General features: G+C 33.7%; 1 protein-coding gene across 2 annotated transcripts in view; it reads left to right on the forward strand.

Annotated features, from left to right (window-relative positions):
- Nucleotides 1-3,982: 3,982 nt before the first annotated feature.
- The window catches only part of LOC119600880 (xaa-Pro aminopeptidase ApepP), a 124,010-nt gene continuing 109,754 nt past the window's right edge, over nucleotides 3,983-18,238 (forward strand). The window contains exons 1-3 of one of the 2 annotated variants that reach the window (XM_037951446.1): nucleotides 3,983-4,230; nucleotides 4,298-4,720; nucleotides 5,219-5,422. In XM_037951446.1, coding sequence (XP_037807374.1) covers nucleotide 4,230; nucleotides 4,298-4,720; nucleotides 5,219-5,422 — 628 coding nt within the window. In that variant the 5' untranslated portion in view covers nucleotides 3,983-4,229. The other variant, XM_037951448.1, reaches the window with a different exon arrangement.

Consider the following 18,238-nt stretch of genomic DNA (forward strand, 5'->3'; position numbering starts at 1 on the left):
ATATAAAATTTCAGCTGCGAATTACACAAGCTGTATGTAATTTAGTTTGTATTAAGTACGAATTTGTAATGAATGAGTATCATTTCTAATTTTTATCGGGTATTTATCATAATCATCTGTTTATATTCTTTGGTTGGAGATAGATAAAAAATTAAATTACCTAAAAATGCAAGTTAATAGTAATATTAATTTGTTAAAATAATGTAACAAACGTATTTTTGTATCCCACACACACACACACAAATATTCCAAAAAATAACAACATAATAAATTAAAAAGCAACATTGCGATGAACGGGTTAATTGTCGTTCAGAGGCCGAATTAAATAATAACAAGTTCACACGTGCAGTTAAATTACTTAATTCGGCTTCTGAATGACGATAGCCAATTAACCGTTTCTACGACACATTCGTAATTCGTTTGACAGTTCATCGCCATATTGTTTTTTTTATTCATTATTTTGTCATTTTTGGAATATTAGTGTGTGTGTGTGTATGATACAAAAATACGTTTGTTACATTATTTTAACAAATTATGTTATATATTTCTATTTTATTATATTTTGTAAATATATTTTATAAAATATAAAGTGAATAAATAAATCAATTTTCTATTTATTTGCATTTTTTGTACTTTTATTTTTTATTTGTCTCCAACCAATGAAAACAAACGGCTGATTATGATAAACACCCGATAAAAATTTGTAATTCGTACGCAATTCAAACTCAATTATACCAAGTTTACACGGAGCAGTTGAATCCCTTAATTCGGCCTCTGAATGACAGTAGCCAATTAACCCGTTTCTACGACACATTCGTAATTCGTTTTGACAGTTCATCGTATGATGTTTTTTTCATTCATTTCATTCATATCATTCATTTTGTAATTTATGTGTATGAAACAAAAATACGTTTATTACATTATTTCAACAGTTTAATACCCCATTTACACATACACGAAATCTAGTAGATTTCATTTAAAATCTTTTTCCAAATCTATTCCGTTTACACTTACTATTCTTGCAAAAGTGTGTGATATGAAAAATAAGAAGGAAAAATGGGATATTTATCAAAATTCCATTTAAAATAAAAAAATAGATATTTAAATATAACATTACCTTTTATTTTAGATTAACTTTTCATTCATGTTTTTCAATTTATAAAAATTTTGTCGACATTTTAATTTTTTTTGTTTGTTTTGTTTTCCTCTTTTTTCTTGTGTAGTGTCGTATTTTTTAGTATTATTTAGGAAAAAACAGAGTTGCATCACTAAAAACTATTAGATTTTGAGTAGATTTTAACGAAATCTAGTTACGAAGTAGATTTTGTTTTGTATGGGAAATCTAGTTAAAATCAAGTAGATTTGGCTCGAAATCTCATAAGTACTAGATTTCGTGTATGTGTAAATAAGGTATAAGTTGTATATTTTCTATTTATTTGAATGAAAATTGGTATGATTATCAAAAAAATCAAATAGAAATGTATTTTGTTGTACACTATCATATTTGAAATAAAATTAAACTTAAATTTGAAAAAATTCAAAGAAAAAACGCAAATTTTCATTTTGTTTCTGTTTTTATTTTTTTCTTTGTTTAAATAAAAATAAAACTCAAATAAAATGCAAAAATAAATCGTTTTGAAACAAACAAGCTCTTATCGTTCCCACGACAATTGGATATTCGCTCCGGCTCCGCATTCGACATTAGCAGCAGATTTCGTCCAGCCGTTATTATGTGAGAAGCATGAAAATGGTAAACACATATACGGGTGCTGGGATTTAATGGTTTTTCGCATATTTCTACCCTCTTCAATCGCATTTTCTCGTCTTTGGGATCGGTAAAAAACGTCCCATTCCCCTTTTCCTTTTACAAAGGCAACAGGCAACAACCATTTCAAATTTATCACTTTTCCTTTCGCATTTTTTACCTACACGAATTTTAGCACAATTTCAAATTTTCAAGGTTTTTGTTTAAATTTTTAAAACTCAAATTAATTTATTATAACTGTCACTTCAAATAGACAAAAACGAACTTTGAGAGAGAAGCTATACTACTTACGTATACAAAAAATAATCATCTGTTCGATTGCATTCTATACAATACTTTACGACGAACTGCGACTGACATATCGATTCGACTGTTCGATTGCATTCTATACAATACTTTACGACGAACTGCGACTGACATATCGTGTTACTGTATGTATTTAAAGAGAGCGGTCACAATCAATACGTCAAACTTGTGCACGAAGTAAAAAAGTTGAAAAATATTAAACTTTGGCGTACGAAAAAGAAGAAAAAATGAGAACAAAATCATAACTGTCAAAATTATTGTTTGTCTTTTTTGTTGTGTATAATTGTGATTCGAGTGTGTGCGAAAAATAAATTTTTAAATTAAATATTTTTTTACATTAAATATTTTATATTGAATATTTTTTATTTTTTTTAAAGCATATTTAATTATTTTTTCATACTTTATCAACGCAACGATTGGACATCATTTTTTTACGTTGCGTAGCTGTCAGTCGTAGTTCGTCGCAAAGTTGAATGAGAGCGTGAATGGGTATAATTCAACAGCTCGTGTGAACTTGATATAAGTGTCCAAAGCCAGGGTGTACTGAATAGAAGCCCTACAAGAACAGTGACAGTCATTTGATAGGTCATTTGACTGGCACTACTGATGTATTATTTCTATCACAGCGTAAAGCAAAGTTTCTATCAGTTTCTTAAGGCAAATGGACAAAAGTGATGGAAACATTTGTGTACATGTGATTTTTCTTCTCCCTTGCACTTATGAATTCTATCGACTTTAAAACATATATTTGAGCTCCTCACTCTTTTGTTGTTTACTAACCAAGGATGACATAAATATTAGTCAGGATTGACTGATCATGCTTGATGGATATATCCATCACAGTTAACAAATTAAAAATGATGTATTTATCGGTCATTGTTGACTAATCATATGTGATGAATATATCCGTCAAATGTGACGGCTATACCAATTTATAATAAAACACAATTTATTATTATTATAAGATATATATTTGTTAATTTTATTAATATAATAAGCATGTACATAAATAAACAATCATTTCACCATTTTACATACCTCGCAGGATCTTAAATCCGCTGATGCTCCTTTTAATTTGTGAAAATAAGTTGTCTGTAAGAAATACATATAAATATCGAAATATAAAAATTAAAAGTAAGTAATCATGTTACCATAGATTGATTAAGCTCCGAAGTGTTTATCTTCAGCTCCACTTCCTGCACTATTTTTAAATTCTGTTTATAATAATTCTCTTTATTTTCAATAATTTATAGACTTTGTAAATTTTGAGATTTTTCGCTTCATGATCTTTGGCTTTTACAGAAATAATTAATTTATAACGTCGAAATATATAACTCTAAAACACAGTACAGTCAAATGTAGTTGTTTCACTCTTTCATATGCAAATGAAACCCTTTACCACACATTGGGTACATTAACAGTCATTTTACCGGTCATTTGACTGTCATTATTGATGGAATTATCCATTAACTATTTTTTTTTAGCAATTTTATAAAAAAAATGTTGCAAGAGTGTTAGTGAAATCATTTTGTATGTGTTAGTTTCGGTCATACATTTCTTGTAGGGAGGTGACATCACTAGCCCAGCTGATCATTGTTTATAATTTTTTATACATAGACTTGTATACAGGCTAAACCGCACGTTTGTCAAACTCCATATAAAAAAATTGGCAATCGTGCGGTTTCTCTCAGCTACTGGTACCTTGTTAAGTATACCGTGCCCAAAGCAAAGTATATTAATAAAGTAGTGACTCTCTTGTTTTACAGCCCATCTACAAAAACCACATACATTTTGTTTTTGGAATTAGTTTACGATTGTGTCGAAATCATATGGTTTTTGTTTCTAAAGTTTAACAAAAATTTCTTTCAACAACAATGTGAAAAAAAACGTAGATAAAAAAATACTTTTAAGTTAAGAAACTTTGTTCTACGGGATGATGGATATATCCATCAGTAGTGCCAGTCAAATGACCGGTAAAATGACTGTCACTGTTCTTGTAGTGAATTGTATGTTGTTTTGAATATTTTTATGAATAGGGCAACTTGTTATTATTATTGTTATGACTTTGCACTAATCTATTTTTACTGGAACACTTGAGTGTAACCGTTAAAGATTGATAATAATTTATAACTATAGAAAAAGAGATAAGCAAACTTCGAGTAAGTTAATCGCGTATAAAATTAGTTAACAGAAAGATTGTTGAATAAATCATACTATATTTTCTAGTGCGCATAATGAAGGACACGACTGAGATATTATTAAAATTGCGCAAGTTAATGCAAAACCCGCCGTTAAATCCGGAATTGAAAATAGCTGCTTATATTGTGCCCTCAGATGATGCACATCAGAGTGAGTATATTTGTGAACATGATGAGCGAAGAGCATACGTTTCTGGGTTTGATGGATCTGCTGGTACGGCTGTTGTCACTATGGACAATGCATTGCTTTGGACGGATGGTAGATACTATCAGCAAGCTTTAAAACAATTGGATAAGAATTGGACACTAATGAAAGATGGTCTGCCTACGACCCCAAGCATAGGCAGTTGGCTGTCTAAGAATATACCTAAAGGCAGTGCTGTAGGTGTTGATCCTAAGCTATATTCATATCGTGTATGGAAGCCTATAGAGAAGGATTTATTGGCCACAGGTGAGATTATTTAATATCGTCATATGAAATCCAAAAATTCCTAAGTATCATTGAACAAATTATTCAGGAGAAGCAAAAAACCTTCTAAAATGATAAATAATCCAAACATTTTCAACATTTTCTCAAGATAAGCTTATTTTTAATTAACAAATTAGTAAATTAGAAAAATTTGCGTTTTTTGTTTTAATTGCGGAGATATGAAACTTACGCCCTTGAGAATTTGTTTTTTCTGAAATCCAATTACATTAAAAAATAGTACGTTTCAACATTTTTAACTAAATTAAAATCGGTTTTTGTTGGTCAGATAGAATATAATCTTTTGATTTCACCGTTGATTTTGTTTGTAGGAGTGTAAAATTTAGCAGGAACATGTATTTTAATACGGTGCATCATAATCAATCAAAAAGTCGATTTTGATTTTTTTGTAACTTAGGGCCTTTTGGATTTCATATGACGATATGTAAATAGCATATAATCTTAATTAATATTTAATTTTAGATTGTTCACTAATACCTGTTGAAGATAATCTTGTTGACCTTGTATGGGGAGCAGATCAGCCAAAGCCGACATCGAATCCTATAATAATGTTAGACTTGAAACTTGCAGGCGAATCTGTTGCTGATAAATGGGAAAAAGTAAAAAATAAAATGAATGAAAAAAATTGCGAAGTATTGGTAGTGAGTGCATTGGATGAAGTTGCATGTACGTATTAAAAATTTCTACACACTTATGTATGTATAACTTAGCTTATAAAAAATCCAAACATAAAAATTAGGTTTTGTTTGGACTGTACTTTCTATGAAAATGAAAACGACTAAGATAAGTCTTTAATATTAAAATTTATCGGTTGAACGAATAAACCCAGTTTGTCGGATAACAGAATAAAAAAATGAATAGATTTGTTACCTAACCGACAAGCTTTTAGTATTATATAGCTTTTTTCCTTCTTTTGTTTAGTTTAAGCACAAAGGAAACTAATTCAAATTTTTTTCAAATTTACAAACCACTTTTTAAAATTCATAAACCAATTTTTAAATCCACAAACCAAATTTTTAAAATTATGTTGTTCGATTACAACTTCAAATTTTCGAATGTCATTTTGAAAATTCAATATTCCATTAAATTATTAGATGTCTACAAATCAATATTCCAAATTTCTGCATATTTGAGCAACAAGAATTGGTTAAAAAAAATCCAGTTAAAATTTATTTTCAATTTTCGATCATAACATTGCATTGCCATCATTTCAACCAAATCCGGCTACGCGAATTGGTCGAAAATTCAGTTACAAAATGTGTACCATTACAAACCAATAAACTAATAACAAATCAAGTTAAATAAATGCTTGTAAAAACTTTTTTTTACTTAAAGTCTTAAAATTGAATACTAAATAAATTAATAATAATTAATAATAAATTAAAGAAAAATTATAATAAATTCTTATACTTTTCGCACAAATTCTTCGTTTAAAAAATTAATTTAAAGAAATGCATTATGTGTATTATGTTACCCGACACCGAGTCAACTTCATGTTTTTGAAATTTTGGAATACTTTCGAGTCTTCTTTTACTCTTCTGAATTATTAAAATATTCATATATGAGCTCATTTTCTGATCATAAATGATACTTTTGTCGGGAGAAAATGGTGGAATTGTTCTAGAGTCATTTTGCGATCATATTTTAGAAAATTTGTAGTCTTTTTTGAGTCATTTTTAAGTCTGCTACAAACATTAATCTTTTCAATGCAAATTTAAATAAACTTAAAAATTAAGTATGGATAACAATACTCCAAATATGTGGATTGTGGCCACTATTTTTTTTAGACCTTAAAGTAAATTGTCTAAGATTCCGTTTGAGCAAAAAAGAAAAAATGGGGGTTTTTTGATTTTTTTTTTAAATTATTAAAAAAAAAATAAAATTAAAAAAATTAAAAAAAAATGGAAACATTGAAGAAATACCTATCTGAACTCCTTTGGACAATTATTGCTAGGATCAATAGGTGAAAAGTTACACGCATTTGAATAAAACCCTGTATGACCAAAATGTCCAACTTTGGTCCCCTCTAAGTTCGGCCGTTTTGGACCGATAGCTCTGAAATTTGTGTCTGGCCAATAGTGCTAACCTTGGTGCAAATTTCATTTTTCGATTTTTAAAGTTCGGTCACTTGACACGAAATGACCCATATTGATATCTGTTCAAAATATACAAAGGTTTGAAAATATCGATGCAATAGAAAAACAATGCACCATAGCTCGAAAAAACTAATAATAGATTTCAACTAAAATGTGGAATATTTAATTGTATACAGAAATGTACTAGTAGTATCTGAAGTCGCACAATGTTACGAGCTTAGCAAAAAATGGTTTGAATTTGATTTTACTTTTTTAGTATTTTAAAAGAAAACACTTCTATTATATCATATGGGCAATTCCATGAAAAGGTAAACCACGACTGAAAAAATAAAACTCTAATAACTGCATTTTTGAAGATAATTCAATAAAATTTGGTATATGATTTTTTGAAGCACCAAAGACGAAGACTGTTGAAAATGTTTGAAATCGGTCTATTTGTACACCTCGCCGCCATACAAACGGCGAAAATGTATATACATTTTAGATTATATAGGCCTAAAACATTATGCCGATTTTCATATTAATTGAACCTCATTTGATCCTAGTTCCATTCAAAGTTTAATTTCAGAAAACTCTTAAACGTCCGTAACTCACTTCTAATCACTCGGTCCATATTTGACTCTAGTCGCCATATAACTCCTGTTTTTTTTTTATTTTTTTCTATAAATTGCTTTAACATGTACACTAGAGTGGGTCGGTCTCTATGGACAAAAAAAAAATTGTGTCAGTCACCCCCTAGGATTAAAGATATGTTAATAACATTTCAAAAAATATAAAAAATATTTTTTTGCCACGCCTAGAAATACCGCCCTTTTTGTTTTTTATATATTACGCCGCCATTTTAAGTCCGATCGTAGGTTAGGTTAGGTTATTGAGGCAGTCGGCCATTTGACCGACTCACTTGGGTCCTAATGGTCCCGTTGTGATACCCTATAGTGGATTCTGCCAAGAGAAGACCAACCTATGGGACATTACATGTCCGTGATTAACATGGTGTTAAACCAGCCAGAGGAACGAATGAACGATTCAATCTTATATATGTCTATATTAGATAAAGCCGCAAGTTCATGCAATATTGGACTGCCTAGAAACTCAGTCCTGATATTAGCTAGGGCAGGGCAGAGGCAGAGAAAGTGTTCTACAGTTTCCTCTTCTTCCTCACTTTAACAGCTGCTGCAATAATCATTGTATGGAAGATTTAGTATTCTTAAAACATACCGCTTTATTTAAGCGGGGAATAAAGAAACCACCACCCAAGCCTGTAGTGGACTTAGACCCATCAGTAAAGATGTCAAGTGTTTCGCCTTCTGAGAAGGATGGTTCATTTGACATCCTAACTGTGAATCTTTTGTCCGGAAGGAGCGTGGGAGAGCAGTAATCTATATTTTCGGGGATGTAAGTCATACTTCCCAGGATAGAAGCATGACCATGTCGGTTTGGCTTCCATATTCCGACAGCATGAAGTCTGACTGCCTAGTTTAATGCCAGTTGCCTGGCCATCAGATCGGCAGGCAACCAGTGCATAAGTGTGAACAACGCGTGTGATGGCGTACTTCTAATCGCACCGGTGATCATTAGTGAAGAAGCTCGCATTATTCCTTCAGTATGATTGCAGTAGGTGGATTTTTCCAAAGCTTTCCACCAGACAAGCGCTCCATACAACAGAATAGGCTTTATAACCATGTCGAAGATCCATTTTGCAGTGACTAATTCCCCAGTTCTTACCAATGGCCTTCCTACATGCGTACAACGCGATAGATGCCTTAGAGGCTCTCGCTTTGATGTTTAGATTCCATAGTAGCTTAGAATCGAGAATGATACCTAAGTATTTTGCACTGTCGGAGAGTTTAAGCTCTACCCCATTCAGGCGAGGAAGAGGAAAGGAGGGAATCTTGTATCTGTTCGAGAATAGAACAAGTTCGGCCTTCCCAGGATTGACACTGAGACCACTGTTGTAGCTCCATCGACTCAGTCGGCTCAGTGATTGTTGCAGGCATTGTGAGATGGTGGTTAGATGTTTGCCAGAGACAGCGACCGCCACGTCATCCGCATATGAAATAGTCTTGCACTTCATGGAATCGAGTTCCATGAGTAGTGAGTTAATGGCAATGTTCCAAAGAAGAGGTGATAAGACTCCTCCTTGTGGAGTGCCGCGTTTCACCATCCTGTAAACAGTGGAATTTTCCCATTGTAGAAATTATGACTCGATTAGTCAAAAGTCTACTAATTAGGAGATCGGCTGGGTAACACCCAGCCTAGCCAGTTCCAATAAAATTGATTCTGGTAGTACATTATTAAAGGCCCCTTCAATATCAAGGAAGGCCACTAATGCATATTCCTTGTGCTCGAGGGATTATTCAACAAAGCCTACGAGTGAGTGAAGTGCAGTTTCAATAGATCTACCATTCATATAGGCATGTTGAGATGCAGATAAACGGTCAGAATCGATCGTACTTCTAATGTGCAGATCGATAATCCTTTCCAAGGTTTTCAAGAGAAAGGATGACAGACTGATTGGCCTGAAATCTTTCGGTTTTGTATGAGAGGCCTTCCCCCCTTTGGGGATAAAGACCACCGTGCATCTGGTCCAAGATTCAGGAATGTAGGACCATTCAAGACAGGCCGAGTAGATTCTAGTCAGCCAGGGGATTATGACATCCTCATTGTGCTGGAGATCAGCAGGTATTATACCATCAGGACCCGGTGATTTATACGGGTCAAAGCTCTCGAGGGCCCATTTCAGCTTATCCTCATTAATGAGATTGTTTGCCTCCATGCGCGTATCAGAGAGTTCATTGGAGAGCTCCCCCGTGAGAGGCGAGTTACCAGGAAAATGGGCGTCAAGGAGGACTTCTAGAGTCTCCTTACCGCAAGTTGTCCATGAGCCACAGTCCTTTTGGATGTAGCTAGGAACAACCGTCGATGTAGACAGTATTTTCCGCGGCTCGTCTCAGAAGATCCCTTCACGCCGCTACAGAAAGATAACCAAGACTTGCGTTTTGCATTCCTGACCAGGTTTTTGAACCTGTTCACTGAGGCTTTATACTCCGACCAGTTTCCTAGTCGTTTGGCCTCATTAAACAATCTGCGATACGCTTTGCGAGTGTCTGCTATTTCGGAGGACCACCATGGTGGTTTACTCTTGCCTTTACAGACCTTTGGTCTGCAAGATTCCGAGATTGCTCTGTCGAACGCATTTGTAAGTACGTTAGTCGCATTCTCAATATCCGTCCGATTTTGTATGTACGGTGGTTGCTAGAGAAGGTTGGATAGGATCTCATGTTGTCTTGTCCAATCCGTTCTTTTCCTATTTCGAATAGGCATAGCCTTCGTTTCCCCGAACTCTATTCTAAAGTCAATATACATGTAATCAGAAAAGGAGCAGTCTTTTGAGAGAATCAGAGAGGATGAAGACTTTTAGATCGCTTTTGGCAAGTATACATGATCTAATCCTACCTGTACCATTCATGTATAAAAGCTTATAGCCATTGATACTAAGTCCGCAAACCCTTTCACGGTGGATCCAGGGCTCTTGGACCAGTATGAGCTCCTCCCCTCCCTCTGCCAACCGGAGGAGCAGGGCAGCCGAAGCTGCTTTGGAATAGTGAAGGTTAATTTGTGTGACCTTCACCATTCTTCTTCTTCTTCGAGACGCGTAAAACTGTGACGTTGGCGTACTCTTGATCGGATTTCAGGAGGTCGTCCTCGTCAACCGTTTCGCCGCCGTCGACTGTCTCTTCAACCCCCTCGAAAAACTCACCAACCAGTTGTGAATTGGTTGTGGAGTCCTCCTCGGCGATTGAACTGGCAGCCTCGTCGCACGACATCTCTTCCGGAGCCGAATCCTCGTCATTGTGAACAGTTTTGTCCTTGTCGTCACCTCGGTAGACACGGAGAAAGATCGACTCAAAGCCGTAGTAGACCTTTCCTCGTCTCTCCCGAAGCGGCGCCAAGGACTCCTTGATTCTTCTGGAGTGTCCTTCAGATTCGGATACCCTGACTACCTTTCAGTCATGAGTGGGGATTTCAGGGTTTCCAATCTTCAGTAACTCCAATATCTCCTCTGGTTTCGCTGGCTCGTCGGGAAACAGGGCGGTGGACCTAGGCCGGCGTGGTATCTCGTTAACAGAGACCACATCCAGCTTCGCTCCATCCCACAGGCCATCCAAAAGAGCTATCGCCAGCTTAAGTAGCTGAGCAGGCCATTAGCTTTACACGACCACGGTACCAGCCAGCATCATCACACTGCGGGGGGGACCTGGGTTCTCCTTAAGAACTCGCCAGAACACTCCCATCAGCTTTCTACGCACCATATCCCAGTTTGAGTGGGATATAGAGCAATCTGAATCTGCACGGTCAATGATAGCTCTAACGAGGTGACCCTTGGCAACCTCACTGAAGGACCTATCAAACGACCTATGCTGCTTCAATTTTTTGGTCTCGGGCTGTTGCGACTGACCTTGTGTCTCCTCCTCCGAACGTTGCCGTTTAGGCGCGTCTTTCGACGTGAGGGGGAGAGTTTGTTGGTCAGCCAAGACGGACTTAGCCCAGTTTAGGGATGACAAGTCATCGGAAGACAGGGACTCGGCAGGTTCTTTACCTAACCGGTCGATAATTTTCTCGGCGGCGCGCCGTTTAATGAAGGCCCTTCTAGCAGGTGTTACGTGCCTTGTGGGTTTACTATCGCCCGATTGGGCTGAACCCGAAATCGAGTTCGCAGTTCCTTCACTGGCGGGGAGAGGTGTTGCTATGGTACCCGAAATCTGGTTCGCAGTACCATTGCTCACAACTGGCACAGGGTTGACTGCCTTAGCAGTACCCAAGACAGGGGAATTGGCCGAATTTTCATCGGTAAGGGCCTGGGCAGCCTTTGAAGTACTTGGGGTAGAAGACAGAGGTACTTCGCCACCTTTGTTAGTGCAACCCTTTTTAGGGGGTGCTTTCTTTAGGCATTCGTTGGATTTGGGTTTCCCCTCCTCCTTTCCTGCCGGTGATTGATTGTCGGTAACTCGCGGATTAGTCTGGCCCGGTGTTGCCGCCAAACTAGCCCGGATCTCAGTAGCATTCGATTCACCCCGACCTGAAATCGCCGCCGCGGGAATAGGATTTCCGGAGATTGTAAGGCCCCCGACCGGATACATGGGGCATATCTTTTTATCGGACATTTGACATATAAAAAGGTTTGCATTTTTTACTTACTGCCAAGTTTTAGAGGCTGCCTCACCACATGGAGAAGGCAGACCACCAAGCCGCCCAATGTGGGAAAAACAGACGCTGGTGGATTTGACGGACGTTCAGATGGACAGATCCAATAGGATCAAAAAGAACATATATCAATATTTATGGCTTGACTGTAGCTATATTTCACTCTTAGAAAATTTTTAATTCGACGTCATATTCTATGCGTGACTTCTGATATCTCGGATCCTTCCAAAAAATCTAAAATTGTGGCTATACTGGAATAAAGTACATTGAATTATATGAACTATTAGCTTTTAAAATGCTCACTTTTATGCATAAACACCTATTTTATAGATATTTAAAAATGTTGAAGTATTTATCAACCGTTCTCACAACAAACATTAATTTGCCAGGAAAAACAGTCGAAAATTTTTTTTTAATGAAATATATAAAACAGAAATCCTTTTAATTTTTTCAGTTATAAACCATTTCAGATCCTACTTCCTTTCAAAATAAAAGAAAGTTAACTACATATATCCTACATAGGGTTGCCAGCCTGGCTGGACTTGGCTGGATTGTCCAGCTTTTTTGATGCTTGTCCAGTTTCAAGCTAAAATTTAATTTGTCCAGCTAAATAAAATATTTTTAGTACACTGCAATAATTTTTATGTTATCTTTGTCAAATCATGTTAGCCAACACTGATTGTACATTTGTTATACAACTAAGTTATGATTTCCCTCTTCTATCATCATGTCTCAACACTTGAACAGCTGATGTCGTAATAAATATTAAGTCTGTTCGCGTACTCGATAATTTGTAACAATTTGCAACAATTGTTATTGGATTCCGTTCGCGTACTTTCGAAAACTTGCAACGAGAGAGTAAGAGAGCGGTAAAAATTACAGTTCGTTGATGGAGAATTTTTTGATTTTACTGGATATTTTTTCCCCAGTAAAAAATATCCAACTTATATTCAAAACATATGAGTTATGAATATGTAAACAAACCAAAGAAATCAAAAATTTGGTAAATTTAAAGTTTTTTGAAAGAAATATATAAATTAATAACACACGAATATTAAAAAATTATTTGTAATTAGATTTATTTTAATTTTATTTATCATAATTTAGTTTTTAAAAGAGTTTATTTGTCATAAAAAATCATAACAAATATTGTCAATCTAGCGTTTTTAAAACAATTTAGTTTGTCTTTCTCTTAGCGATTTTGTGTAAATTTTTATTTTAATAATATGTTCGTATCATGAAGTTTTAAAACAATAATATATTTTTAATAATACTACATGTTTTGTTAACTTTAAATATCCATTTATTTATAGGAAAAATCAAAGTTACAATTATTTGTTTTTTAGTGTTTTGTTAGCGATTGAGATTTCAGCAAAAGGGCATTACCAATCTTTGTTAATAAACAAAAAATTGGATTTCGCGTATTTTTTGGATATCTTTTTGATTGAGAGTATATTAAAAATTACTCTCTATCATAAAGTTACTGTATATTTCTTACAGGAAAGTACGCGAAAAGACCTATTATTGCGAGCGGTAGTCAATTTCTTTACGTACAGCTTACGTACTTATGATTTTTAAAATTTAAAACTTCAAAAATGGAGCTTTTTCACATCTTTTGCTCTAAAAAACTAAGTTAACGAAGTGATCGGGGAAAACTAAAAATATATTCGTACTCTGTGGACAAAACAAAACGGAATTGGTATATGAGAACCCCTGCATTTTTTTGGTGTATCACTGTGAAATTATTTACACAAAACCAAAATTAGCATCTTCTCAGTATTTTTTTATGTCCAGCTTTTTTTGTTTTGTCCAGCTTTTTAAAGCCCAATGTCCAGCTTTTTGCAAATCGGAATCTGGCAACCCTAATCCTACAGCAATATAGTGGTTTAGCTATGTCCGTCCTACTGTCAGTCCATGTAAACCTTGTTGTCAAACCACAAATCGCAATTTTCCAGATAATTTGATGAAAATAGGCTCAAATATTTCATTTTACCAAAGGACGAAGTTGATTGAAGATGGATTAAATCGGAGCTCTTATTTGTGGATTGCCGTTATTTCCCTCTTAAACACTACCATTATGATGAAATTCTGCATATCTAACTCCTATATGAACATAAATCCCTCCACTAAATTTTGTTAGGATCGGTCTATAATTGATCCTGCCATATATAGGCTCTTTCAGAAAATCAGGTTTTCATCAATAAATTGCTTAAAAAGTAGTGGACAAATTTCAATATAAATGCTTTATTAAAAAATAAATCACATTTTAGATATACTCATAACTGGTATCATTCACGACTAATATTTATACCCTACACCACTACAGTGGGGAGGGTATTATACGTTTGTGCTGATGTTTGTAACACACAAAAATATTGGTCCTTAAAGTATACCGATCGATTCAGAATCATTTTTTGAGTCGATTAAGACATGTCCGTCCGTCCGTCTGTCCGGCTGGCTGGCTGTCCATGTAAACCTTGTGCGCAAGGTACAGACCGCAATTTTCAAGATAATTTGATGAAACTTGGACCAAGCATGTTTTTGGGCACAGGGACGAAGCCTATTGAAAATCGGTCCATTATTTCACCTAGCCCCCATACAACCGTATCTCCCGATTTGGGCTTTTTATGCCATAATTACGTCAAATATACTATTATTTCTCTAAAAATCAACACAAATAAGTTTTATATAAGTACAAATGACACTGCAGATTTTCGTAATGATCGGCATTTATTTGACCCTATACATGGCCCCCATACAAACCCCCCTTCAAAAAATGACTTAGACGTCTAAAATTGACTTGTAACCATTTGTATCGCAATGAAACAAAACTAACTGTTATTTAAAAATATATCCTTTTCCCAAATTTAATGAGGATCGGCCCATGTTTGACCTATACTCCTATATAAAGCCTCATTTAGAAAATTTTGATTTTTATCAATAACTTGCTTAAATACTTTAGAATTAAGGTAAAATTCAATACAAAAGTTTTTTATGAAAATATAATTAATAAAAATTTTAAAAATATACTCATGGTGTAGGGTATTATATGATCGGCCGACTATACTTTCCTACCAGTTTTTAATTAGTTTTATTTCAAGAACTTCTTTAAAAATATATAACTATTTAAGAAAAGTTAATATATCTTTAAATAAATTTATTACATTTTATAAAAATTAGTATAAACATTTTTGAAAATTTAAAAAAAAAAAAAAAGAAGAAACATGCAAGTAATTGTGTGGTAAAAACATGAAATATTTAATAAACTCCTTAATTTTTCATCGATTTTTATAAAATAAAATGTTTAGTTTTTATGTACCTACATGATTTTGTTATTAATGAATAAAATTAAATGCTGAATAAAATTATCTTTCTTGTGTTAAGATAGGGGGCAGAATGAAATGTTTGTATTGTAAATTAATTTGAAAAAATAGTTTTCGACATATCCCTAGCAAATTAATTGTTTGTAGTTAGAACTATACACGTAGTTTTAAATACCCGTAAAAGTGAGCATTTTAGAAGCAAATAGCTCATATAATTAAATGTACTTTATTACAGTATAGCCACAATTTTAGAATTTGGGGAAGGATCCGAGATATCAGAAGTTGCGCATAGAATATGACATCGAATTAAAAAATTGTCAAAGGGTGAAATATAGCTACAGTCAAGCCATAAATATTGATATATTATATGTTATGGCGACGTTATATATAAAAAACAAAAAGGGCGGTATTTCTAGGCATGGCAAAAAAATATTTTTTATATTTTTTGAAATGTTATTAACATATCTTTAATCGTAGGGGGTGACTGACTCAACTTTTTTTTCGACCCACCCTAATGTACACTCCCGCTCACTTAAACTATTTTGACTATATTTTGATTATTTTGTTTACATTCAAATTAATTTTTTGCAAAAAATAATGCACTAAATTGGTTATATTAAAATTTTAATGGATAGCTATCACTAGATAGACAAACATTAGTGCAATATTTAATAATCGATTTTTAATAATTATTTTTTCTAAAACACTATGTTTTTGAACAATATTTTTTTGCCTCATTTGAATAGATTCATCATCTTTAATTTACAAAAACAACAACAAAATGCATTTTTCAATAAACTTTTTTACTGTTATAAATATTTTTTACAAGGTTTTAGAAAAGACTGAGTAAGAAACATATCCGCCGTTACTTGAGATAACTTCGAAAATTCGAGGTGATAAAGAGTTATTAAGATTCTTAAGTAATGTCAAGGAAATTTCGGTCCAAGCCTTTTTAGTTCCTCCAATTTAGGCTTCTTTTGTGTCATACTGTCTGCCCGACATATACACTTTACGAGAAAGAATATCCGAAACATTTTCAAAAATAAATAGGTGAGAAGATTATGGAGGCTACTCCAAAATTTTTACATTCTGGCATCGAATCCATCCTTTTACAGCCCTGGCGGTATGGATCGGGGCATTATATTTTTGAAATATCTGCGGTAAGGGTTCAAGATATCCGAAAATGTGAAAAAAGCTGTTTCTAGTATTTTTTACAAGGTTTTAGAAAAGACTGAGTAAGAAACATATCCGCCGTTACTTGATATAACTTCGAAAATTCAAAGTGATAAAGAGTTATTAAGATTCTTAAGTAATGACAGATTTTAAGAAATCTCTTCTGTCCTCTTTTGTTATGACTCCATATGTGCGTTTATTAATGTTTTCTTAATATTCAGACAGTTTTCTTATAAAATTGCGAATAACATTCTGAATTTGCCCAATTTTTTTTTTTTGCCAAATTCCTGTGATTTTGGACAGTTTCCAAAAACGCTATTTTTTTTTTTTTTTAGAAAAGAGAAGTAACACTCAGTCATTAATACCTATAAATACATAGACAGTGTTACTTTCTTTGGAAAGGGATAGAGTAGAGGAGAAAGGTGGTGAAAGTGAAGCATAGAAGAAAGCTTTTTTTTATTTACAACTCTGTAATTGCACGTTATGTTTATTTTCAGAACAGTGTTGCAGCGCCTCTGGTGTTGAGTAGGTGCATTAGTGTAGCGCATCACAGTGTAGTGATCTGATAGATCCTCCATCGGAGGACAACAAATGTTAAACTGATTTTTGGAATTAGACGGAATGTTTAGAGGCTAAAATTTTGCCATTTTATTCTTCAGTTAATGGCTTACCGCGGGCTATTTTTTAAAAAATGTGTGTCTATATTCACAGACACCAGAATATAAATGGATTTTTTCCACTGCCAGCAGTAAACTGATTTTATTCTGATTGAACCTAATCAAGTGAACCAAAAAAATATAGCTAAAAAACGTAATGTTAGAAAAAAATTACTAAAAATCAGCTATTAGGTATTTCGCTAATTTTTGTCTTACTAGTGATACCTAAGACATCACGTTATTATCTAAAATTATAAAATTACTAATTAGTCCTTTACTTTTTAAAAAAATTTAATTTGAATGTGAACAAAACAGTGAACCTATTTAAGTGAGCAAGAGTGTATATAGGTCGGTCATGTCCGACTACACTTTCCTACTCCTTTTTATTTGTTGAAGTGTGTGCATATAAATATTTCCAAAATATATATTTTATAACCTAAAAAAATCAGAAGAAAAATCTGCCACATACGATGTGTCACGTACGATATTCAAAAATGTTCATTATAAAATTATATTAATTTTTTTATTTAAAAATTTTAAAAATATACACATTTTCATGTCACGTATGATATTGCCATATTTTAATCCATTTTTTGGAAAATATGGTTCCGAATAGGATGATTCCTTTTGCAAATATAGCATTCTCTAAATGGAACAGAATGACAAAATTATTTTCTAGGTATGTACTCCTATTTTTATAAAATCTACACCACTCTCAAGGCGTACGAACGTCACATACAATCGTATGGAATTGCCCATATGTAAAGTATTATTGAAAATTGTTGATTCGTTTTGGAGTAACAACAGCTCAAAGTACAAGTTTGAATTCAAAATGTTTAATTCAAAGAATAATACTGAAAAATTACATGCTACAATGGGAACAATATTTACGAATGTTTCGTGCATAATATAAAATTTCATTTAATCAAACCCTTTTCTAATTTTAGGAAAACATTTTGTAATATCTTTTTTCTCATACAAAACTTTCGTACATTGTACGAAATGCTTTGTTATTTCGCTCCACGAAAT

Source organism: Lucilia sericata, unplaced genomic scaffold (assembly GCF_015586225.1).
Source record: "Lucilia sericata isolate MDLA Ls3-8-SP2 unplaced genomic scaffold, ASM1558622v1 Contig000125F_arrow, whole genome shotgun sequence".
NCBI classification, from domain to species: Eukaryota; Metazoa; Arthropoda; class Insecta; order Diptera; family Calliphoridae; genus Lucilia; species Lucilia sericata.